This window comes from Homalodisca vitripennis, chromosome 3 (assembly GCF_021130785.1).
Source record: "Homalodisca vitripennis isolate AUS2020 chromosome 3, UT_GWSS_2.1, whole genome shotgun sequence".
NCBI lineage: Eukaryota > Metazoa > Arthropoda > Insecta > Hemiptera > Cicadellidae > Homalodisca > Homalodisca vitripennis.
Genome location: NC_060209.1, coordinates 5,570,240 through 5,596,812, shown reverse-complemented (window position 1 = coordinate 5,596,812; position 26,573 = coordinate 5,570,240). Strand labels below are relative to the sequence as shown.

Sequence of the window (26,573 nt, the reverse complement as noted above, 5' to 3'; positions counted from 1 at the left end):
CACATAATATGATCAGCCCCAGACAGCTTACAATCCAAATATATGCCCAAAAGCTTTACACTTTGACAAAAATAAGTATTACAAGTGGAAGTGGCATTAATTTTCTTTAGAGTAAAACAAATTTGTTGAGTTTTATTCTCATTTAACACTAGTTGATTACAGTTAAACAATCTTTCAGCGTTTAATATACATTCATTCATGTAATAGGTTAGCCTATTTATATTCGAGTCAGAACTAAAAAAGTAGTATCATCTGCAAACATTATTACATTGGCTTGAACATTGTGCGGAAGGTCATTCATAACAACTAAAAATAGCTAAGGGCCCAGGACCGATCCCCGAGGAACCCTATATCCAACCCAACGCGATTCAGAAAGACAACCACCAACACAAACTCTTTGCTTACGTTTCGTCAGGTATGATTTAAAGAGATATATATTCACAGCCCGTTACAAGAATATATGGGGGGTTGAACAGCTTGAGTATAAACAATATAAGATGGTACAGGCCATTTAATAATGTGAATTAATATTTTCACAAATTCTACTTACACAAGTTATACTGAAATATCCCATTACCTGTTCTTGAGTTTTTCTTCAAATACATGGAGACCTCTTTTAGGAATCTCCTTGTGGGCAATGAGAATCTTGTATTTTATACTGTAATAAAACATTAGTTATTTATACCAATTTAAAACTTGACTTATTATATTTGTTTGTATATTTTTAGGCAAAGGCTGAGAGGTTGTGTATTTAATTCATACAAATATATCTATTATAATTATATAACAGATAGTGCTACTAAGTCTTTGGATCTTCTGTTCTAATACAGATTTTAACTAGTAGCATTGCTTAAAATATTTCAAAATTAGATCACACATTTTGAAGATTGGAATGTGTGTGCCTCTTCCGTGTGTCCCAAAAATCCTAAATTTAAAACTAACTAATACGAGGTCTGTCCGAAAAGAACTCAACCTATGTTTATATCTTTGTGCCAGAGCGGCCTTTGTGGGGTATGAGCGTAGCTAGTAGCCCCTTACAAACTACCTGAATGCCGTAGATCCTGGCTCCTAACACCTTGGCTCACGCACAGTGTGTGTTTGTATCGCACATCTTTTTGCTGCTTGTCACATTTGTGTACTGTTGAAAATGACAGAAAGAACTGATCAACAAATTTGTATCAGATTTTGCAAGAATTGTACGAAGACGATTGAAATGATACAGAATGCCTTTGGGGATGAAAGAATGGATACAACACAAATAAAAGAATAGTACAGGAAGTTTAAAAATGGCTGCACATCTGTTGACAGTGACCCTCATTCTGGCCGACCTTCACTGCAAACTACTCTGGAAAAAATTGAGTGGGGCAACTTGCGATTGAAGGTAAATTAAACTTGCGACTGTTCGAAAAATATAATAAAATCTAGCAATACCAAAAAACAATGTTTGGGAAATTTCAAATAAGATTTTGGGAATAACTCACTTGTGTGCAAAATTATTATTTTTTTTGTTCTGAGGGAAAAGGACAGTTTGTCCCCACGCTTAGTCCTAAAAGAACCTTTGTGCCTCCCTTACTTTAATTTTGTGTTCTCAAAGTCCAAGGCTTTTGCATAAACCGATCAGATTTGAGGGCTCCTGTTCTCTGATGTCCTTGGAGCTGAGGAGATATGCTCCCAGGAATATTTTCCTAGTTTCTATGATGGCAGGACAATCTAACCAAATATGCTCTGCTGATTCCTCCTCTTCTCCACAGGGTCTACATTCGTAAGTCTGGCTAAGGCCCACCCTCATAAGATGTTTCCTTAGAGGGCCATATCCTGTCAACATCCCTAATATCAGTCTTATATCCTCCTTATTCTGATCCAAGAGAGCTGTCCACTCTTTAACGTAAGGAGTGATAAACATTTTGTAGAATCATAATCCTGAGGCTCTACTCCAATTAATGTTTCTTATCCTCTTTTCCCAATCTTTGACCAGAGCTTTTGCTGTTGGAGAAAGCTATCCCGCAACCTGGCTCAGGCCCCACCATTATGGGCTCCGTTCCCTTTTTGGCGAGGATGTCTGCTTTTTCATTTCCATGAATGCCCTCATGACCCGGCACCCAACCGAGTGTTACACTGTTATTCGTTGCCAGCTCAGCTAGAACATTCTTACATTCTCAGACTGATTTTGAGTCAAATGAACAGGTATCAAGTACCTTTAGTGCAGCCTGACTATCTGAAAGTATTAAGTACTTTAATCCTTTTGTCCTCATTTGTATGAGTCTTCTGGAACATGAGTCTATTGCCATGACCTCCGCTTGAAAGACTGTAGCATGTTTACCCAGGGGCACTGCCATGTTAACTCCTGGTCTGTATATTCCGTATCCTGCCCTAGAGTCAAGGCGTGAACCATCAAATCACTATGGACAACTTGAAAATGGTCAGTGATTATGAAAATGTTCTCAAGAAGATTATTACCGGTGATGAGTCATGGGATTATGGTTACGATCTAAAAACTAAACAAAAACCTTCATAGTGGAAGAATCCAGGCGAACAATAAGAATAAGTTAGAATAAGGAACGTCAAAGACGGAGCTATGTGAAGTTAATGCTGATTATGATTTTCCATTGAGAGGATATTGTGCACTACGAATTTACTCCAACAGGTCAGACGATCAACAAAGAATATTATGTTGCAGTCTTGATAAGATTGCATTGTGCTGTGAGAAGAAAATGACAGCGTTTCTGGTCAAGCGGTGACTGGCTTCTTCACCACGATAATGTGCCAGCGCAATTCTTGTGTAGCAATTTTTGGTCAAACACAAGATTTCACAGCTTTACCAGCCTCCGTGCAGTCCTGACATAGCTCCCGGTGATTTTTGGATGTTCCCAAAATTGAAAATGGCGCTCAAAGGAAAGTGGTTTGACAACATCGAGGCCATTCCAAAATGTTCAAGAAGTGCTTTAAGATGTGGAAGCACCGCTGGGAGCATGTGGTTCAATCAAATGGAGACTACTTCAAAGAAGGTCAAGGCCCGGATGATGAAGAATAGCACCAATGCGAAGATATTAACGAAGGTTGGATACTTTTCGGACAGACCTTGTATGTGGTGATGAACTTGCCCAAGTCATGGTTATTAACAATCAACAATAAAGTTGTATGACAAGACAAACTCAGCTTAGGCTTATACCTGCTTGTTCAGGGTGTTGTGCACTCATGGGCGTATCTAGGATGATCTAAAGGGGGCGAGGGGTTACCGACTCGTGTCTGGTCTGAATTGTGTCGGATTATTGAGGGACTACTGTAATCAATGAAATAGATGTTTTCAGGATGCTTATATTTTGCATATTAATGGCCCATCAGAATTAATAACTATTATAATAAATTGAAAACTTTTGAACATAAAACTTATTGTTAGAGTAAAATTTGACCATGCCAGAGGCTTGATTGTTGCTGTTGCAACCCTTTTAGGGCAACCTAGAAAACTATCACAAATTCCATTTTGTTATTATCATTTATTTATATCTTATTCCTGATCTTGATGCAAACAAAACATGTTCTAGTGTGTAAAATAAGAAAGTTCACAATATTTATTTACTTTGATTGTGGATTTACAGTTTTTGTAAACATTTGATTAAAATATGCCATAAAACAAATTAAATGGGATATTCCATAACCTCAGATATATCAGAAGTTCACAACCAAAAACTTGAAAGTTCATTAATTTATTTTCTATAAAACAAACTCGTTTTATAAGTCAAAAGTGATTTTTTACAAGTCAAATATACAACACGTTTTGATAACCATCTAATTTTGTATACATCTTACACAACTTGGGTTCAAACAATACTGGATAAGTGGAATAATAACAGCAAGTAAAATTTAATCACTTTTAAGATTTATAATATTTCTAAATAGTAAAATCCACAATCTAAAGGTTTTGTATTTTTATTTTATTTTTGTTAGTACTATCACTATCGGTATTCATTAATAACACAAGTCACTAATACATGACTAGCAAAACTAACTAAACAATGGAAGGGATGAGAACTATGTTAAGACTACTACTAATGACTGGTAGGCAAGCGTTCATAGCCATTGCTTGCTGTCTCTCTCATCCGAAGCGTGGGAAGTGAGGTCTGTATTATATATTTGTCAACTCTCACGGGTCACAGACGGACTTGTCATTCCGAAAAAATACAAAGCATGTGTGGTTTACTATATATCAGCTATTATAAAAAAATATCAATACAAATTCAAGCAAAACTGAACTATGATACATTGATTGACTACAAGTATACTTTCAGTTAAAAGCAAGTTAAAATATATCTTGAATATTTGTATCAATTGGGGGGGGGGGAGTTTATAACCTTTATTTAAAAAGACAAATTTTACAGATTTTTCAAAACATAATCAACCTTTTTGCACAACTACTCATCAAGAAAACATAGAATATTGATTATCAGCGAAATATCTGGGACCGCAGTTTAATCTGTTTTGACTTGTCCAATCCACCCTGATTCACGTGTATATTTCTTTGTTGTCTTACCCCGTGTTCAGTTCACTATTATACTTTGTTTATTAAAACTCCTGATTGAACTGCATTAGAACAACTTCAGACAACTTCATTTTAGAAGACATCTAAAAACCTGGTTGCAAGAACGACCGTTTTATCCTTGAACGAATTTTACAATTGGATTTTACTATGTTTATAAAGACAAAAAATTAAATGTAATATTTTTACGTTAGTTCTATTACATTGTTTCACTGTATTACTATGTATTATATCATGTTGACACCACTACTAGTCTTGAAGACTATGTAAATAAAGATATTTTGACTTTGACTTAGGTTAAAGCCTTCTAGCTTGCAGGTCACCCCTACAGCACCTGCCATTCAAAAGGGATTTTTAGCAAAAGCGTACTCTGCTTTTGTAGCTAGCATTAGTCAAAGAAGATCTTATTGACTTAACGTAATTACGAAAGCATAATATTTTTCCCACACATTTTATGCATATTATGAAATTATATTACGATTATGACAAATTTATATGAAAACTTTCCGAATATGAGGAAAGTTTCAGAAAAATCAGCCTTAACCAGATTTTGTTTTTAAAGTTATTTCTGTAAATTTAATATATTTACAAACTAGATGGCATATCTTATACTTACCTATTTGTATCATTCTGAAACAAACAAGAAGAACTAAATAATTTTATAAACAAGTACGAATTAAATGATTTCTTATTCTTAATAAAATAAATATCAGTAAAAATATAAGTTAAAGTAACGTTTGAAAAGTAATGCAAGAATAAAACAACTGGTTGCCTTGGACATCTAATTGTACAGAAATATATTTCACTATCATTGCTGTGTTTTTAGCTTTTAATGTACGAGTAGGTACTGAGTTACAACATTATTTTCATGATATTGAAATTAAAGGTACCATTTCATTAAATGTTTCGAATACACTTTCAAAATTAACAAAAATTGTTTTTAGATAAATATTTTAGCACAGCGGATTATAATAGACGATTACTCTATACAAGGTATTAATTATTTAAATTTAATTAGACAGTAATAATAAGTTTTCCTTGCTAACTGTTTTTCCTGTTTCAGTTGGAACTTTAAAATGTTCTGTGATTTTGTTGTGTTTAGGAAATTATAAAAAGCTTAGTAATAATTATCCTCAGAACCCCCCCTCCCTCACACCAATTAGTTAGGCTGATACAAAATACATAATAACGTCAAGACAAATAGTTATAGTTTTCAAAGCAAAACTGTAGTTCACAACTCACCATTTTTCTTGAATAGACATATGTCACAAGTGCTACAGAGCTTCTACATGTTACAGTATATCTCATTAGACATTCATTAACAAATTATTGAGCTTGTCTTATCTATTGATTATACGTAATCAACATTACATGGCAGTAGTGTTCACCCATTTCATTCAAACAAAATTCATTTACTATTGATTATTCCATTTGTTTTCCATCTTAGAATTTTAATACTAAAATATACAAAATTACAATTAAATTGTGTACTCGAGAAGTATCTCCACAGTAGTGTAGGATATTGAAATTTAAACAATGCGTTTATAAGGGATTTAAAAAAATTTAATTTTGTTGCAGTTGACGATGATTCATATATGGGAGGTAAGTTTGTTTGTAAAAGTATTTTAAAACCACAATGACCTTATGGATGAAGTAACTGTGGTATAATATTTAGGTTCACTACTGAATCTTTTACACAATGCAAAGAAAACCTTACCTTCTTTCATCCAAAGAAAAGATAATAAAGAAATGAAAATAATTGTGGATCTCCAACCACTATATTCTTTAGGTTTTGCTGATTATCTTCTGCTGTTTGCTGCATTGAAAATGGAATCCTCAGAGAACTCTAAATCATATGGAGCAGATTTGACACTGTAAAACTTGTCTTTAATTTGGCAAAGTGCATTGCTTTGTCTCTTATTCTAGTTGATAAATTATAGTTTCCACAATCACCTGGGTGAAGGTGAATTATTTTCCAGATGTCAATTTCTGGGGAATGGTATCATGTTTATGTTATGTTTATGTCTTTCAGGTTAATTTGGAGCCAAAAAAGTAGGTTAGGGCACTACCCTTCTATTACTACCCCTGTCTTGATCGGATAACAAGGTTATAAAACTCCAGCAGTTGACAGGATAACATTTCTTCGCTCGTCTGCCTGTCTTTAAACATCCCAGAGGCCAAAATAGTGAATGTGTGCGGATTTGTTTCTCCTTCCCATCAATGTGTTGGTGGGCTTGTAAAAAGTTGAGTTTACTCTATTGTTGTATCATGGTTCACTTCAATAATGACTGCAGCTGGCTAAAGATGTATCTACGAGCTTTATAAACGCTACTGCCAGTACTCTTTTTCTGGCTTACACAACATATGGCTTATGCTTGATACGCTATAAAGTTTTTCTTAGCCATTGTTTCCATCATTAAAGCAGCTTCTTGAGGACTTAACTAGCCATAAATTCGCCTGGTGAAATAAGACTCTTTCACTGTTTCATGCTTTAAGTGGGTTGAGGAATAAATTGTTTAAACTCAGAGTGCTAAACACCAGAATACTTTTATGGTAAAGAACAACAACTTTTACTTTGTATCTGTAGTTAAGTGGGTTGAGGAATAAATTGTTTAAACTCTGAATGCTAAACACCGGAATACTTTTATGGTAAAGAACAACAACTTTTACTTTGTATCTGTAGTTAAGTGGGTTGAGGAATAAATTGTTTAAACTCAGAATGCTAAACACCGGAATACTTTTATGGTAAAGAACAACAACTTTTACTTTGTATCTGTAGTTAAGTAGGTTGAGGAATAAATTGTTTAAACTCTGAATGCTAAACACCGGAATACTTTTATGGTAAAGAACAACAACTTTTACTTTGTATCTGTAGTTAAGTGGGTTGAGGAATAAATTGTTTAAACTCTGAATGCTAAACACCGGAATACTTTTATAGTCATAGTCATAGTCATATTTCTTTATTAACATATTCTTCAAGAACAGTAATAGAGTCACAATGTTAACAAATTACATAATTGATATTAATAAATAATCAATACAAGATGTCAGAGACTCCAATCTTCCTTGTTTACTTCTGTGAATTCTTCGATGGTGTATATTGGGTGGTCCACCAGGAAGTTGTGAAGACATCTTTTCAAGGCAGCTCCTTGAGGTTTTTCACAGCTTGTGGCAGGAGGGTTCCTCAGCTTCCTACCAATGTAGGATGGTTTTTCCTCGAAAAGTGATGTCCGATGTAGAGGTAGTGTGTAATTTCCTGCATGGCGTGTGTTATGTGTATGAAGGGTTTTTCCTGTTTGTACATGCAGTTGGTCAACATGCAAAATTACTTCTTGTATGTTAGAGTGCAGTAATTGTCATAATTCCCAAGGTTTTAAATGCTTGTCGGCAGCTTTGTTGGTGTTCGAGTTCCGCTAGGGTTCGGATAGCTTTTTTCTGCAGGAGTAGTACTCTGTTCAGGTTTCCTGCAGAGGATCCACCCCAAACAGCAAGTCCATACCTCACATGAGTTTCCACCAAAGCATAGTAAGCTGTTTTTGCTGCCTCCAAGTTGCCGATACATTTTATTCGGCGTACTCCATATATACCAGTGCTGATTTCTTTGCAAAACCTGGTTTACATGCTTAGTCACGTAAGTTTGTGGTCAATAGTTACGCCAAGGAATTTGATATGGTCTTTTCTTGATACATCAAGTGGGTTAGGGATATGGTCCTTCCTCTTGCTGAAGTTGATGTGAACTGTCTTCGATGGATTTCATGGCTAGATCATTCCTTCTGCAGTAATTGAGGGCTTTACTGAGAGAGCTTGTGTGGCACTTTCGTACACTCCTTCAGCAGAGTCATTCTTAATCAACAATGTTGTATCGTCTGCATACATCACAAAAGTGGTATTGTGATCACGTATATAAGCTGGGAAGTCATTCACAAATAAGACAAAGAGAACTGGGCCCAAAACAGATCCTTGCGGTACTCCGCGGGTAACAGGTAGTGGATTGGATTGATGTGAAGTAGTTACACCATAAATGGTGGTTTGCAGCTCGACTATTTGAGATCGGCCTGTGAGGTAAACTTACAAACCATTTGTTAGCTGTGTCTCTGATTCCTAATGATGTTAATTTCTTAGAGATGATGTCGTGGCCCAGGCAATCAAACAAGATGGCCTTGCTGTAGTCAAGAAAGAGTGCAGATACGTATTGTTCTTTGTCTATTTGGTCAATAACATGTTCAACAAGGCTGATGATGGCAGAGCTGGTTGATTTTCCTTTCAAAAATCCATGTTGCTTTTCGGTTATCAGATTTTCTTGTTTTAGGTGAGCCATGAGTCTGTGTAGAGCTATTTTTTCTATGATTTTTGAGAATGTTGAGATTAGAGAGATGGGACGGTAATTTTGGACTTCCAGTGTTGAACCTTTTTTATGTTTGGGGTATACTTTAGAGAGCTTAAGGGCTGTAGGGAACTCACCAAGGCTGAAGGACTTATTAATTATTGCTGACTAAAGGCGGCATTAGCTCTTCAGAGCAGTGTTTCACAATTTTAGAAGAATATTCATCCACTCCACTTGAAGATTTTTGATTTTAGGGCATTTATGATGTTCCGTACTTCATTGATGCATGTTGGGGTTAGATATAGAGATTTATCAAACATAGTTAAGTGGAGTTTCGTAATTTTCATTATCATTTGCGTCCCCTGGGGAGCAGTTATTCTGTTTCAGCGTCAATTCTGCTACTTCTGTAAGAAGGTGTTAAAGTGGTCTGCAGTTTGTGTGGGGTTGTCCACATGTTTCCCATTCACTGAGAGACATATGTTTGGCTGTAGTTGATGTTTTCCTCTTCTTTCATTGTTTATGACATTCCAAAGAGCTTTACTTTTGTTGTCAGCCGAGTTGATGAAGTCAGCATTAGCATTTTTTCTTATTTCTCTAAGTTTTTTATCATAATTTTTCTTTTTTTCCACCATATCTTCTTTGTCTTGGGTATTTCCTGTGGTCTCAAATTTGTGCAGGGCTTTTAGAAAGTCATTTTTAAGGTCTTTTGGCCTCGTTGTCATAATACACATGTTTCCTTTTGTGTTTTTGACTACATTTTTTTAGTAGGACAGGCAATGTCTAGCGTTGCTTGGAGAGTTCTATGAAAGATGTTGTATGCTTGCTCTGCATCTGGGGCCATTATAGACAGCATTCCAGTTTTTATTCATTAGGAGAGATTTTATCTGGTCTGTATTAGAATAACAAAAGTTTCTCTTGAGAATGAATCTGTGGAGGGATGTTTACTCTCCAGTCATATATTTTTATAATTTGAGCAGTATGGTCAGAAAGTCCAGTTTCAAGTATGTCAATGTTGTCCTCGATTATGTTTGTGCATATGAAGTCAATTGAGGTGGCAGTGCTATGTGTGATACGTGTTGCAGGAAGTGGCAGTCTTCGGATGTTATGGGTGTGTAGTTCATCTCTAGGATAGTGTTGTCTAGGGTTGTTTTCATCCTGTCGATGTTTATGTCTCCAGCAAGCATGATGATTTACTGTGTGCTTGAGTATATTCTAAGATGTTGGATAAGGCATTTACACCGGCTCGTACATTCTCTTTGGGAGATCGATATACCCCAAGAATGTGTATGTATTTACCCATGGATTCAATTACTGCCATGGCTGCTTCACAGTTAAATTCTTGGCAGAGGTGGGATATGTCAGTTGCTGTTGTGCAGTTTTTGAGGGGTTTCTTTGGCATATATGGCAACACCACCAAGCTTATGATTTTCTCTGCAGTATTCTTGCTATGAGAAAGTACCCTTCAATTTTTGTATTCTCTATTTCTATTTTTTTCAGGCCATGTTCAGTAAGCACTAGTATATTGGGGTCAATGTCATTAAGAAGGTGGTTTAGTCTGTCTAATTTTTTGTCTAGTCCACGGATGTTTTGGTGTAGTATTTTTAGGTTACTTAGGTTTGTTTTAGATTTGAGTTTTATAATATACCTGTTTTTGAATTTGATCTTTTTCTGTTGGGTTTGGTCTAAAAAATGGTGGTTGTTTTTTTGGCTTGTATTTTCAGTTACTGTCGTCAAGTCGTCAGTTTATGGTAAAGAACAACAACTTTTACTTTGTATCTGTAGTTAAGTGGGTTGAGGAATAAATTGTTTAAACTCTGAATGCTAAACACAGGAATACTTTTATGGTAAAGAACAACAACTTTTACTTTGTATCTGTAGTTAAGTGGGTTGAGGAATAAATTGTTTAGACTCCGAATGCCAAACACTTTAATACTTTTATGCTAAAGGTTAATTCTGCATCACTTGGAATCTCAGATTTCAGTTATATTCAGTTTTCCATTGTAAAAATCAACTGTACCCCTATATACTACATTTAGATATCAAGTGGTATGATATTGGTTTCCATATATTATTTATGTATTTGATGCAAAATTAGCAACAAGTATATTGTGGTCACATTATAGATAGACATGATAACGCCATGGCTATTTCATTATCAATAATTTTTAGTGTATTGACTGTATTTTTTGGGAACATTTGTACAACACTCATGAAGGGTACACTCAAACCAATTGAATCTGATGAGGAGACGATATGTCTGTTTTTTGGTACCTTCTTAAATAGAGAGAGTTACCAATTTACATATACAAAGCTTTGATAGCTCTTATGAAAATTGATAATTTATTGAGGCTGAATATTTCTCAGAACTAAAGTGTTGAAGATTGTAAAATTACTTTATCATCTTGCACAATCTATTGTCTCATTCTGCTTGTTACGGTATATAACAGAGGTAACTTAGTAAGTTACAGGCTCAGTTCTTAACTTGTCAAGGAGTCACAGACTAGACTCAGAGTGAGCCCTATTAACTTTATTATGTTGTTTAAAACCCAGAACTAACAAACTGCTGGGGTTTCAGGAGCTGTGAGTTGTGAAATAATTTGTATGCCTGTCTTGGGTTTGGAAGTAAAGCAAAATAAAAAGTTGTCAGTATTATAGGTTGATCCTTACCATCATTAATTTTTCTGTTCATTTCCTTGTTTATTTCTATTTATTTTGATGTGAATGTAGTAAAATAAATTAATAAGAAAACTAGTTTATAAAAGTCTACAATACGTTAAATATACAACTAACAAGTCACTATAACTGATTTATATATTTCACAAATCATTCTTCCTTTTCATAAACCTTGAAGAAGCATTACAAATTTACTATCAGAATCTCTTTTCAATAAACTTTCAAATTACTGAGGGATTGAAATAAAGTATTATAAGGTATGTTGTTTTAATAGAAGCTATGTATGTAACTATAGGTAATAAAAGTTTAGGGCTCAAATATAACAGAATAATGAAAATTAATTACAAAAGCAGCCACTTTCATGAGTTTAATACATCATATAATTGGAGTATTAATATCAAAATTTCATTGTTTGTATTTGTAAAAATATTATTTTTTTGTTTCTTCTACTAAAAAGTATTTATATTGTAAAGAAGTAAGTTCATATTAGGAATTAAACAAATGTATTTTGTATAAGTGGTGATCAGAGATCACAGGCAGATAATAAAGTTCATAAATTATGTTTGATTTATTTTCCTTTTTATTAAATATATAACAACAACCTTAATAATCACAGACAAGATGTATAACTAAATAGCAGTTATTAAAAATACTTATAATGTATGGACATCAGTGTAATATCACTTTTGTTATAATAAGATAAATTACTTATCATTCAGTGAAATTGCTTAAAAATACATTACGTAGTATTGAATATAATACATAAATAAACTTTCAGGTAATTTGTAAAATTCATACAATATAGATATTGTAAGTCTGATCTTTAATTAAGAAATCATCAAATTCGTCATCTGGGATCACTAATATTGTCATCAGAATTTTCAACAATCACTTTGTTTATTTCACAGTTGTCAGTTATTTTTTGTTTTACATTTGAAGGATCATCAGAGTTTTCAGAGTTCAGTACATTATCACATTCTTCAGGTCCCTTGGATGGTTTAAATAAATCGTCACTTGTTACATCGTCAGATAGATCACTTCCATCACCGACCCATAAATCTTCTGACGCCAGAAAATGCTTCTGAGGCTCACTCATGATCAGTCGGCCTACTCGAACATTGTTGACGAAGGAGGAACCTTCAATTATGTCCAGATTCTTCATTATTCTCTGCTCGTTTGGTAGTGTCTCAATGATCGAGTCAATGCTGTCTTTGAGATTTTCTGTCCTCCACGTACCGAGATCGGCCAGTCTGAAGATCCATGTGACTACAGTGAAAGTGACCGCGTTCGTAGGGAAAGCTCTTATGAGTGTCGGGGTGAGCCCTCTAGTTAGACACATCATTCCTTCACCCTTGACGGATTTTATGAGGCAGTCGACAATACTGGTATACTTCCCTATGTCAGCTTGATATCTGGACTTGACGACGTCTAGAGGGTAGGTAAAGATCCAGGAGACCGTTCCTGCTACTCCACCTGCCATCAGCATTGTCGGTGTTCCTACAGGAGCTTCTCCGGGTCGCCTTCTTGTCAGAACTTCATATGATGCAAAGTACAGTCCGTAGCCAAGAAAATCTCGTACCCCTGTAATGCTTTGTCCCTTGAACACCCCTCGGAAGCCTTCCTGCTTGTACGTCTTCATGAAGCAATCCAGTGTACCTCGGTACTGGTTTGAGATTTGGACTCTGAAACCATCAGTTAATACTTTATGGTTTACTTTTCAATATTCCTCAAATTGTAATGTTTTTGAAAAAAGTACTTGAACCAGTACTAACACAAAACGCTTATCTTATTTAATATGAATTTGTTGTGTTATTTTTTATAAAAAGTTTTAATATACTCATTTAAAACATTTTGTAATTTGTACTACTCTGATTCTTTAGATCCTACTCTATTTTTATTTTTCTATTATCTTTTATGCCACTGATTTATTTTTAATTAAAAAAGAACCATATAATCAATTAGGCTATATACTATTGTTGCATGATGTGATTTTATATGCAGGATTTGGAGTTGAAATGAGTAATGCTCTTAAAATAATAGTGATTAGGAAAGCATCTGACAATATTATAGATGCTTTGAACAAGATTTCAAAAATTAATTCTGTTTCTGACTAAATGGATAAGCTCTTTAATCAATTGGTCTTTAAACATTCTTCGCATCACTCTCATAATCGGTTCTAATTATAGGAAGATTCAGTTCCATTTTAATGTTATTAATCCTTTCCATAGTACCCGAAACTATGGAAAGGAAACTGTCCAACATCAGTATTCAACTATATACAAGCTGTGGCTAGACAAAAGTTGGATTGCAGCAGATAAAATTGGTATCATTTTCTACAACGTTTACACTATCTCTCTTCAAGATACACTGCTTCTCAGTATCTACTCTGCTCCATGCAAGTTTCCCTGTGTGTAATATAATGCTGGAAGTTGTTTTTAGTCAGAAAATTCACAAACTATGTACATGAGCATAATTGTTTTTCAACACACTCCAATCTATTTCTCCAGAGCTAACTTGACATTTTCTTTCAGTGAACATATACACTCGTAAAGTGAATATACAATACGCAATGTTAATGAATTTATTCAAAATAAACACTAATATTATTCTCCAGGATCTAATATTTAATACATTTTAAATCAGTACTGTATTATGTTTAAGCCTGTACAATGTACCTTATCATGGCAATGAATCTGATTTGTATTGGTCCAAAATAGGAATGTTGTGTTTGGCCAAAAACATCCAGACAGACGAAGAACTGTAACAGTTGGACATTGTCCTGGCAAAGCATCCATGAGTGGTTTTTCACATATTATGACATTTATTCATACCTACTTATGTAGGATTGTCAGAATGTCAATGTAGTAACTTTCTGGTTTACTGCTGTTGCACCAGACATTATTTTGTTGGTCAAACGGTAGAATCATAAAATTTATTTTACTCAAATAATTTTATGTAAAATTTATAAAATTAATGGATTTCTGCTTCCATTTAGTGCAGTTTCTGAAATCTGACACTGTCACAGACTTGACCCCTGAGATCTGACACTGTCACAGACGTTACCCTGAGATCTGACACTGTCACAGACGTGACCCTGAGATCTGACACTGTCACAGACGTGACCCTGAGATCTGATACTGTCACAGACGTGACCCTGAGATCTGACACTGTCACAGACTTGACCCTGAGATCTGACACTGTCACAGACGTGACCCTGAGATCTGACATTGTCACAGACTTGACCCTGAGATCTGATACTGTCACAGACGTGACCCTGAGATCTGACACTGTCACAGACTTGACCCTGAGATCTGGAGCCAACATCCTTCTGTAGAGATCCAAAAAAATTGACAACAAAGAAGCTCAAAACAAACTCTTTGCATTGTTTGACATAAAACACCTAGACTTCAAAATCAAGTGTAATTTTGAAGAAGAGGTGATGTCATTGTCTCATGAGGTGCACTACGACATTTAAGACACAATACAAAAATATGGCAGAATATTTGAGTTTTCTACACATAACATAACTTTTGGTGAGAAGGCTCCTTGAACAAAATCTATAGAGAGATCAAAAAAAGTCGGCAACAAAGAAGATTGTGCACCTGATGAGAGAATGAGAACACCTCTTCTAGATTGCACTTGATTTTGTAATCTAGGTGCCTATGATGTCGAAACGATTCAGAGTTCAAATAAAAGCCACACACATAATCACATTTTTTTTAACATCAGGCTATGATGAATCCATAAGGCTACTGAGGGAAAAATGTTTTGTTCTAGTTAAATATACTGTGAAGTATTTGGAATGAACACTCAAACATATATTGATATTTAAACTTTGCCGTTTAAATTCTCACAAATATTACTTAGGAAAATGTACAATACAAGGTGTGTTAAAAAAATACGGTGAACGAATTTTTATAGTGGCAACTGCTGATGCCACTATCTATATGCCACTACATCCATATGATGTAATTTGCCCAGTGGCATAATCTATTTCAACACGCTGGAGCTAGTTAATCAACTGCCAGAGCCGCTAGAGTGAGGTTGTGTCTGTCATACATCATGGATTTCGAACAAGGCATTAGTTTTATTTTAAGTTGGATAAGAATGTAAAAGAAGCTCACGAAATGTTAAAATCTGTGTATAATGATAATGTGGTAAATCTGAAGACTTTATACAAGTAGTATGACCGTTTTAAAAGCGGAAATGAGTTGGTTGAAAACGAGCCGTGTTTGGGACTCATTAAACTCAAAAACAGACGACAATGTGCAAACAGTGGAAACAGGCGAACTACTATTCAAGAGCTATTGGAAGATCTTAACACATCATACAGTTCTGTTCGAAGCATTTTAACTGATAATTTGCAAATGAGACAAGTGAGCACAAAATTTGATCCTAGGTTAATGAACAGAAGGAAAATCGTGTGTTAGTCTGCACAGAGTTGAAGGATTGTCTTCAAGTAGATCCGGACTTCATGGCCAAAATTGTAACTGGAGACGAAAGTTGGCTCTATGGAAATGACCCTGAGTCTAAGATGCAGAATTCCCAAAGGGAAACCAGTGCATCTCATCACCCTAAAAAGGCATGCCAGTCAAAATTGAACATCAAGGTCATGGTCATTGTTTTTTTTCTATAGTGAGGGCATAGTGCGATCAGAGTTTGTTCCAAGGTGAACAACTGTGAGCTCTGAATTTTATAAGGACGTACTGCAATGTTTGCAAAACAACATACGAAGAAAGAGACCAGAAAATTGGGTGAATGGCTTTCTTCTTCTTCAGCACGACAATGAGCTTTGTCACACTGCACTTCTCATTTGCGAGTTTTTGGCTGAAAAAGTGTTTCTGTCTGTCTACATCTGCTATGCTCACCCGATTTAGCACCATGCGACTTGTGGCTCTTCCCAAAAATTACAACTGTGCTTGAAGGAAAATGTTTTGACAGCCATGAGCCGTTTTGATTGCATTGCCAGCCAAGGACAGTACATTGAGATTAAATCAAATTCAATGTAAGTTTATTACTTTTTGAACAAAAATTATTCACAGTATTTTTTGATCATACCTTGTAAATGTTCTTAATAGTTTAAAATATTGGCTAATATAAACTGAGGAAGTTTATATTAAATTTTTGTTTTTAGATATAAAAATATCAGTGTAATTGTAATCTTCAAAACACCAGTTACAAGGTGTTAATATTAAACTGATATTACTTGTTAAAAACTTACATCGCTATAGTAAATTTTAAATGAAAAATACAATATTTAAGATCTGAACTGACCTGGTTTTAACCAATTCTACTGGGCTGGATATGACACTTTGTAAAAGGCCAGATGAGGCTCCTGCAAGAAATATTGACTGTAAAGCCTCAGGGTTAGCCATCTGGCGCTGGACGTTGCCGTAGACTCCAAACACGATGGCGTTGACAAGTGCCACACCCGCCATTGGCGATGACACACCTCGGTAGATACCAGCCACCTAGATATCGAAATGTAACGGTAAGTTGGTACGAGTGACTGATGAGGAATTTATTATAAACTACATCACTGTGGGATTATGAAGACAACGTACAATGATTGTACACTGATTCTAATTTTAAACATTTGTATTTTACAATTAAATAGTTTTATTGTATTTTTACATTTTATTGTAATTATATTGTATTTTTGACACTATTGCTGTTCTCTAAGAATATGCTAATAAAGGAGTTTATCTATTGTCTACATGAAAATTGTCACATGCCTATTGCTATTTTTATTGTGTCTTTTGGTTTAGTCATTCATTTAAACAATTACGATCAACCCAACAAGGCCTTAAAATCGTGCCAGAGTCCATGTGTCTTTCCATCTGTGCAGTAACTCTTGATGGAAGGGTCCTAGATACTTGAAATCTGGTACATACGTCCTCTTAGTCCACGGAACAATCCTATTGACTGAGGTTGATCTGAATGCATTAAACAACTTTGCTAAAAGTTATGATAGAACCACATACAATTTTTAAATGATTGTGTAAAGTTAGTTCAGAAGAGATTGTGCTTTAAATTGAGATAGGTTGATAACATTTATTTTAATTTTGTTGTTTTTATTTTGATTTTTCACTGTGTTTTTATACTATCTCACATTTAAAATGAATTTTAACTAGTATTTAACTAGTAATACTTATATTTAAATAAATGAATACTTAATAAAAATACATATTTTAATTTTGTTTATCTTACCGATTCTGCTTTTAATATTTTTGTAAAGCAGTCCCACGTTCCTCGATATACTGGATTCCTGTAATCTTGAGTTTGGAGCTTAACCTAAAAATCATACATATCCGTTAGTGTAAGAAGAAATCAGTGAGTGGAATGATTATAAAAGTGGGTTTAAATTTAAGATTTTGTGGAAAAATCTATAATTAAGATTTTAAAACAATATTAAAAAACTAAACAGTTAAAGTTTAGCTCTGTTGTATAATAAGTCTTTCTCTTTGAGCATAAATTTAAATATAAAGTATTTATAACAACAGTAATATTTTCATATTTATATAGAACAATATATTTATTTATGGTTATTGGACATACTATTTTTGTAACATCTCTACATACATCTCTATAATATACACTTTATTGATTCCTTATTTTTCACTAAATAATTGCTTCCTGGCAAATAAATAAAATAATACATCTCCAACATCTATCTGAAATAACTTTATATAGTACATATATATATATATATATATATATATATATATATATATATATATATATATGTACTGTAGCGAATAAAAGAAACACTTAAATTAAAATTTTAATGTATACATTCTTACCTTAACAGTATCAAATGGGTGGCCAATAATGACACCTGCACAACCTGAAAGAAAATAAACACATGAATAGTAATCGGTTCATAACCAGAAGGCCATTCATTGCCATCTCCTTTGTTAGATGGAATTCATACCGTACATTTTGATATGATTCGAAACTAAATTTAGACTTCTTCATTTGAAGTTTGTTAGTTTTTTTTTGACAATGGAAGGATTGTGAAGGAAACAGGATTTTCCCTGACATTTGCCATTGTTCAGTAAGTAATACCAAAAATCCGTAACACTACATTTCGAGATCTGCAATCTGATCTCTTCCTTAAGTGTTTAACTAACCTAACACATACCTACAATCTACGTTAAATTGTCTGCATACGACCTGCATCTGATCTCTTCTTCGGGTAAATTACTAAACTAAGCATGACTAAAATCTAAGTTAAAGTACACAAATAATACCAGAGCGCTGTGACACGCTTATTTCAGGACTCATAACCACCATGCTGTGTAGTGGACAGAAAGTAAGGCAAGTGCAGTAACCGCTTAATCCCACTTTGTTCCTTAAAAGGTTCTTGACCTGTTTTAATGTTGAGAACGATCTCTTAGCAGTACATGTCAGTAATAATGAATTATTTAGATAATAATAATCGTTTGCTTAAAAAGTAATTAAAAATTTGAGGGAGTCCGGACCCCTCGCTAGCTACGTCCTTGCTAACTATTAAAACTAAACTACAGAATACAGGTCACAATAGGTCTGCACTCACCGACCAACCACATAGAACTGAAAAGAGACAAGAGGACAATAGTAAATGGCGATTGTCATGGCAGAAACAAGATGGTGACAAAAAAGGAGGAAACGAGACTGGGCCTTTTTTATTATTTTTTCATCCTGGACGAACTTCTTAAAACCATAACGTGGCTTTGCATTGGTTAGTTACAAATCTTTAATCTGTTTGATACTTTAGGTTTCCTTGTTCGTTTTTCAGAATTGGCAACCAAAGCAGCCTAATTTCAACTGATCAGTTAAATTTAATGCCAATTTAATGTTAAGTTTTGACACCATTATCACTATGTAGGACCCTTACTTACTAGCCTTTCTTGGTGATGGTCGAGGAAATCATTCAAGATCACCCCAGCCTGAGCAAGTACTTGTAGTACTTGTGTCATCATACCATAGGCATTCTCCACACAACACATAACTTACATAACATCTTCAAGCATGCTCAAGTATAGCGTATGTATATTAGCAGTAATAAAGTTAAAAGCTAAGAATAATCCAAAGCATAATAAAACCAATTAGTTCAGCCTGAATGTGGTATTGCACAATTGATTAGTTTTAAATTTAGTAAATTGTATGTTATAACATTGGTTATGTGACATAATAGTTACTTTTTGTTTAAAATTATTCTTGTGAAATGTTAAAGATAAATGATTGGTTATGCAACACACAGACTCTTGTGACAGTTATCAGTCACGATATTAACAACTATTGCATGTATCTCAACTACTGAGTCTTAGAGAAGTACATCAAAGAGATGTTTGTACACATTCATCAGAAATCTAGTTAATAGCAATTATTATCTGCTCAATGTCACCAATTAATAGCTTTGGAGTTTGTGTGGAGTATATTTGAAAACTACAGTTTCTAATTATCTGCAATTTTATATTGAAGTGCATTTCATGCTGATATTTTGTATAAAAGAGAGGATGGTTCCCTTTTTATCCAGATGGTTGCAGCATGAGATAAAGACTTGAGTGACATCTTATCAAACAGAATAATGTGGGGAGTCAATACAGCACTAACAGAGAGAACTCCAATACAGTATTAGACCTTTGAATATTTCTAGCTCTGACCTCAATTATGTGTGAAGGTGTGAACAACATATATTGAATCTAGAAAGGTATCACAGTTTAACACATTGTCTGTGGTAGATTCCAGTAACCAGTCTTTTGACAAAAGATCGATAAGTTTTGTCCTTCATTAAAACAGTTATTAATTTATAATTAACACGCTTATGTTTGTATAAACTGTAATCTCTAAATAATATCTCTCAGTTTTCTCATTAAAATATGATCTACTGCTACAATATATTACAACATATTATCTTTTCTATATTATAAAATAAGATTAAAAAAGGTAAGATTAGGGAAATTTATTTAAGAAAATATTATCAAATAATTAATAATAATATTTCAATAATGTAGTTTTCTCTTTCTGATTATTGATAATTTTTTATGTAACTCAGTAAAATTATCATACTTTTAACCAGCCAAGAGACTGATTTAATATCCACAGAAAATAATTTTGAGATATTTTGCGAACATAAAAATTCACTACATAGTATTTCTTTCTTTTGTAAATGTTACATTAATATGTTGAAAGTCTAAGAAAAATTTAAAAATCAGAATGAGAATTCTTCAATACAATAACCTCCCAATAAATGTTTAATCTATTTTTTAAGATTTTATACGGGCAGAATGGTTGTTATTATTTTTAGCTCACAAATTATTGTGTACTAAATGGGTATCACTATTCCCATGTATTACATTACAAACTCAACATATGAAATAGAATATGTTCAAGGTTTGTTCCATTAAGAGACATATTTTTAGAAATGTCTACTATACATAACATAGGTATGGTGGGAAGGGCTAATTAAATGTGAATTTTGAACACAACGTGGAAGGTGAACTGTAGTAAAACTCAACAATGAATTAACATTAATTAACAATAACAATTAACATTGAATTAACCCATAGCTATGATATATGTAGAAGACTCAGTTCTTCCGCCATGTTTTGAGATCTTATCAGAAACATCGTAGAGCACTTAATTATGTACCTGATGAGAAAGCTTTTCTCCTGGATTACACTATACTTCATAGTCTATGTCTCTGATATCAAAACGATGCAAAGAGTTCGTTTAGAGCTTTATCTCTAATTACTTTGGATCTCTTCAGACAGATAATTCAAATTCAAATAATCTTTATTCATATTTGTACATTGAAATACAATAAATAGTGTCACAATTCATCAGACTATATCTAAGTATGTTCCATATATAATTTTTATCTAAAACCTTAAAATGTTTAAATCTATGCTTTAATACCTTGTCGAAAACATTTTAAAATTTTAATTAAGTTGCATGTTGTTTCTTAGGCTATAAAATTCGTCAAATGTATAAAAAGCATTTTTAAGCAAGAAATTCTTTAGCAATAACCTGAATTTTTTCTGATCATTTATTTCACCAATTTCTTTTGGAATAAGATTTAAAAACTTTACACCATTATATGTGGTTTTCTTCTTAAACAATTCTAAATTATGATTATCCAAAACTATTTCATTTTTATTACGTGTGTCGTAATGGTGAATATCATTGTGTGTTAAAAATTTTCCTAAATTAATTTTGACATAAATAATACATTCTAAAATATACAGGCTATGAACTGTTAAAATTTTTAAATCAAAGAAATGTTGTCGTACCGAGTCATCATTATGTAAATTTAACATTGCTCTTACAGCTCTTTTTTGGCAAATTAAAATTTTATGGAGATTTTGGTTGGATGTACCTCCATACACACATATTCCGTAAGATACATGCGATTGAACGTGAGCATGAAATACACTTTTTAATACAGTTAGATTACATAAGTTAGACAACCTTTTTAGAGCATAAATTCCAGAATTAATTTTAGTTAAGACATGGTCAATATGCTGATCCCAACTCAGATGGCTATCAATATAAATACCTAGGAATTTGGTTTTAGGAACTTGGGATATAACCTCAGTATCAATATGAATTTGGACTTGGCTATCTTTCCTATTTTGTTTTGTTGTAAACAACATGTAATTAGTCTTTTGAGCGTTTAAGATTAAATTGTTATTAAAAAAGAATTCTTGTAATTTTGATAGTTGAATAAAAGAGTTTATTTCTCCGAAGAGAAGTTTATTTCTCCGAAGAGATATGACTCCGAATTCCAGGAGTCAAATTTGAAACCGTGTCAGATTTCAGACGGTGCACTAAGCGAAAGGTGAACTGGAGCTAAACTTAAATTTCTACTTTTGTTTTCAAAAACTCTTTTCATTCCATATGAATTACCTTGGTTTTTGGTCAAGTAAATGGGTTTATAATAATAATTCATTTGTCAAAACAGTTACACAACATAATATGTCTATGATTGCTGACAAATAATCCAATAATATAATTTATTTGGTTTAAATAATCCTTTTGTCTCTTTACAGGAAAGGAATGATTATAGATAGTTAATAGTTACTTTACTACCAGAATTTTTCAATCAGCAACAACTAAACAAATTAAGATAATGTCAAATAAGTAATACAGTTCTTCCATAGTTAATAGTTACTTTACTACCAGAATTTTTCAATCAGCAACAACTAAACAAATTAAGATAATGTCAAATAAGTAATACAGTTCTTCCATAGTTAATAGTTACTTTACTACCAGAATTTTTCAATCAGCAACAACTAAACAAATTAAGATAATGTCAAATAAGTAATACAGTTCTTCCATAGTTAATAGTTACTTTACTACCAGAATTTTTCAATCAGCAACAACTAAACAACAAATTAAGATAATGTCAAATAAGTAATACAGTTCTTCCATTATACAGTTTTCTCTTACTGAATATTGGATCTTTTTTATATAATTCAAGAAGATTATTGGACATTAATTCCCAAAATATTATTAAATACATGTTATCACAAAAATACTCTACATAGTATTTTTTTTGTCTTTGTATGTTTTGAGTCAAAGAAACATTCAGCAATTTATGGAAGGTATTAAAAAGGACTGTTGAACTGAGAACTGAATACAATAGTATTTTATGTTTCAATACAAAAATACAATACACTTAAAAGTAGCTTTGTTCTGACAAGTGAAACATTCTTAAAAGCCTTTTTCGGGACTCGGCTCAAGAAAAAGTACGTGGAGCTAGTGGAAATGCTCGTGTTATGTTAATTGAGTTACTAAAAACATACCATGAATCATAAACAAATATTAAATTTACGATGTTCTCATATTTTTTACACCTCTGTAGGTACTGAAATATTTTGTAAAGAACAGGAGAAAGTTTGCGACAATTGAGTAGTACTGTTTTTTTTTATTGTTGTTGTATAATAACTGGTTGTATAATTTATTAATAGTTCAACTGGAATGAGTATGAAAGTTACTTTGTCGATATGATTACAGTTCAACACTTTCACTGCGGCTCTACACTGAGTGAGACTGACTAGTCACAGTCACAGTCAGTGTTTTAATTGCTAACCAATTTGCTGTTGCAAGTTATCAGGTAAAAAAACATTGTAGAGGAAACCTTTGAATAGGAGTAAATCAAATCCTTGTTTAAGAAATCTGTAAAGTAACAACAAGTATGTTAAGCTATGTGATAAATTTACAATACAATTACAATTTTAACGTTACTGAGTGTTAAGCTATGTTCTCTATGTCCTAATAGTGACCTCATGTACTGTAGTTTGTAAGAAAGTGGATTTCCATATTATGTATGCTATACATTTGATAAATGATCAATTTATCCCCTTACCTCCCACACATCCTGCAAAGAAATCCAGAGCCATGATGGTGTTAAGTTCGTGGAGTGTGAGGATAACTTGTCTTCTCCGCTCCTGCCAGAGGGTCCTGATGTACTCTGTTACAACATAAATGTGCTATTATTTATCTTAGATTTTGTTCATGAAGGAGAAATAAACTTAAAAAATACATTTATAATCATGCAAGTACAGATAGTTTATGAACACTGCATACAATGTACTGGTATAAAATATTTTACAATTTGGTGTAGAACATCTTCATTGTCTTACAACCAAGTTCAGGATATGCTTTACTATTCTCCTAAGTGAATACGGTAACAGATGAAAGATAAAATTTAATAATACTTCTGGTAGAACAGAAAATATGTAGATTTTATGTGTGGCTATCATCTTGAAATATAATGCAAATTGAAAATGCACTTTTAATTGGAAGTAGTTCTGAGTTTCTTATAGTTCTGTTTTGTGCAGCAGCTGTGACTAAATGTTCACAAACGGTTACGGTTACCATCTTGAAATTTATTTTGCCTTATAAACGCAATATCAAACATTTTCTTCAACAAAGTATTACTGAAGCTCTGCGAGAGAATTTGTACATTATAGAAAAGTAAATCGGCAATAAAACTTTAGCATTTTGGCTGTTACTTTTTTAATACATACATAGTATAATATTTTTGTTGCCGATGAATAGAATGGAAACGGAATCATAAACCACAATCATTATTTCCTGGCAAAAATATATTCTTGTACACTCACTCATATATTTATTGTACAGACTACTGACTGTATGTACTTATTGTACTTTTTGTATGTATTTGACCAAGACATATCATAAGTATTTTTGTATTATTTATAACAAAAAAAGATAGCTGAATGATAAGACAGAATGCGTATGCTATAAGATTCTTCGTTTGAAGTAGCTAAATAGAATCAGAATGTTATTAGTATAATATATAACATGATGTTAATGTTTCTGCCAAGAAGTGGAGCTACCACCTGTAACTTAGCCAAAGCAATTGACAACAGTTAGTGTATTAGAAGCATTTTCCTGAAAACATACTTTTGACAACCCTACACCCAACTAGTTCAAAAAATGTTTGACGGTTGTAAAACTGATTATCACTTGTTAATAAAATTATTTCAAAAATCATATAACAGATTTTGATTTTGTGTTTTAAATTTATTTTTAGGGTAAAAATCTTAAAAACAATGACTGTTATCAAATTTATTTTATGTGTACCACTTCATAAAAAGATATGTGCCTCAGTAGCAAATACAGGATGGAGAGTCTTGGCCCCCTTTGAAATTAAAAAAAGGTGTTTAAAAAAAACTTAATCACTTTTGTAATGTAACCATAAAAAAAATTAATTAACTTAACTTTATTACCTAAATTATTAGTAGATTTCTTTTCTGAACATTTTATTTTTATTGTATCCAAAATTACCCTAATACAGTACCAATAAACATTACCAATATCACATATTTTAAGTCAGTTAAATGAGTAGATCTGGTTTCTGTCTGACTTACAAACACGATATCTGTGTCACTTGCGTTGGTCCGGAGAGCTATAGCCGTGTAGAACGGACAACTCGGCTTCGGTGAGAAGAAACTTGACCATCACACTGACGTGTCCTGAATGTGATACCTTATCTTTTGACCTCACCATATATGCTCGGTTATCTCGGTGGCGATCAGAGAACACAAGCCTCTCTGTGTAACCATTCGCTGATACATCAAAGACGTAGTTGGGGTCATCATCATACAACGTAAACAGAGACGTATTCATTTGCTCCATTTATGAATTTCAGCATAGGTGGAATGTTTTGGTGTATTGCAAAATACTTTGAGGATGAGTCCTAAAACGGGTTTTCTCAAATGAAATGAATCCAGCCTAAAATTATTGAAAAAATACTTTCAAAATTGTAATTCAATATATTAAAAGTAATTTAAGTATTCAAAGAGTGATATTTATTACATAACGCTTATTATAAAAATGTTATAATCTACTTCATAATGTATAATTTATGATCCCACTTTTGAGTCAGACATAAAATCATAATCTCTGAACAAATAAATCAAACAAAAAATTATTAAATATAGTTTTATTTTATTTATAGCTTAATAGTAATGTCTTAAAACATTTATTAGTATAACAGGCTTTTTAAAAGTTACAAGTTATAGGATTGATAATCTCTTTATCATTGATTTGGTATATGTGTGGATATCATAGACAACCATAAGTAAATTGAAGGGGGTGTGAGTAGGTGCACCAAAATCCCACAATAACACATAATGTGAGATAGGTATAAAAAACAACCAGTAGTAAATAAGTGTGTGAATGAACTATAACGCATGCACATATGATGCAGTCATGTGAAATATAAAGAATTAGCGCTGAACAAAATAAATAATGGATGTTTGCAACTGGAACATCAATGACCTTCCAATATGATTACAACCTACACCACCCTTGCACAAACAACAACAAAGTACAAGAGTGAGCTAAAAGCCAAGAGTTCTAGCTCAGTTTGTGCGATATAAATGTACCAAGATTACATACACATTATTACATGTATTAAGTTTTCAGTCTAGGAAATTTGGATATAAGCACTTACTTAATTAAAGGGATAATTTATTGTAATTAAAGATATAATGATTCCTTTGAACTTTTAACAGGTGGAAT

General features: G+C 33.1%; 2 protein-coding genes across 3 annotated transcripts in view; both read right to left on the bottom strand.

Moving 5' to 3' along the window:
• The window catches only part of LOC124356555 (glyoxylate reductase/hydroxypyruvate reductase-like), a 33,050-nt gene extending 25,579 nt beyond the window's left edge, over positions 1-7,471 (bottom strand). For both annotated transcript variants that reach the window (XM_046807623.1, XM_046807622.1), the window contains exons 1-3: positions 5,777-7,471; positions 5,151-5,164; positions 578-658 (exon numbers count right to left, since the gene is read on the bottom strand). In XM_046807623.1, coding sequence (XP_046663579.1) covers positions 578-658; positions 5,151-5,164; positions 5,777-5,842 — 161 coding nt within the window. In that variant the 5' untranslated portion in view covers positions 5,843-7,471. The remainder of the gene's footprint in view (positions 1-577; positions 659-5,150; positions 5,165-5,776) is intronic.
• A 4,617-nt stretch (positions 7,472-12,088) lies between these two features.
• Positions 12,089-25,554, bottom strand: LOC124356554 (mitochondrial basic amino acids transporter). Its single transcript, XM_046807621.1, has 6 exons — positions 25,418-25,554; positions 23,887-23,991; positions 18,335-18,378; positions 17,742-17,825; positions 16,806-17,002; positions 12,089-13,213 (listed from the first exon to the last, which is right to left on the bottom strand). Exons 2-6 carry the CDS (start codon positions 23,918-23,920, stop codon positions 12,379-12,381), a joined length of 1,194 nt encoding a protein of 397 aa, XP_046663577.1. The 5' UTR covers positions 23,921-23,991; positions 25,418-25,554; the 3' UTR covers positions 12,089-12,378.
• Between the last annotated feature and the right edge of the window lie 1,019 nt (positions 25,555-26,573).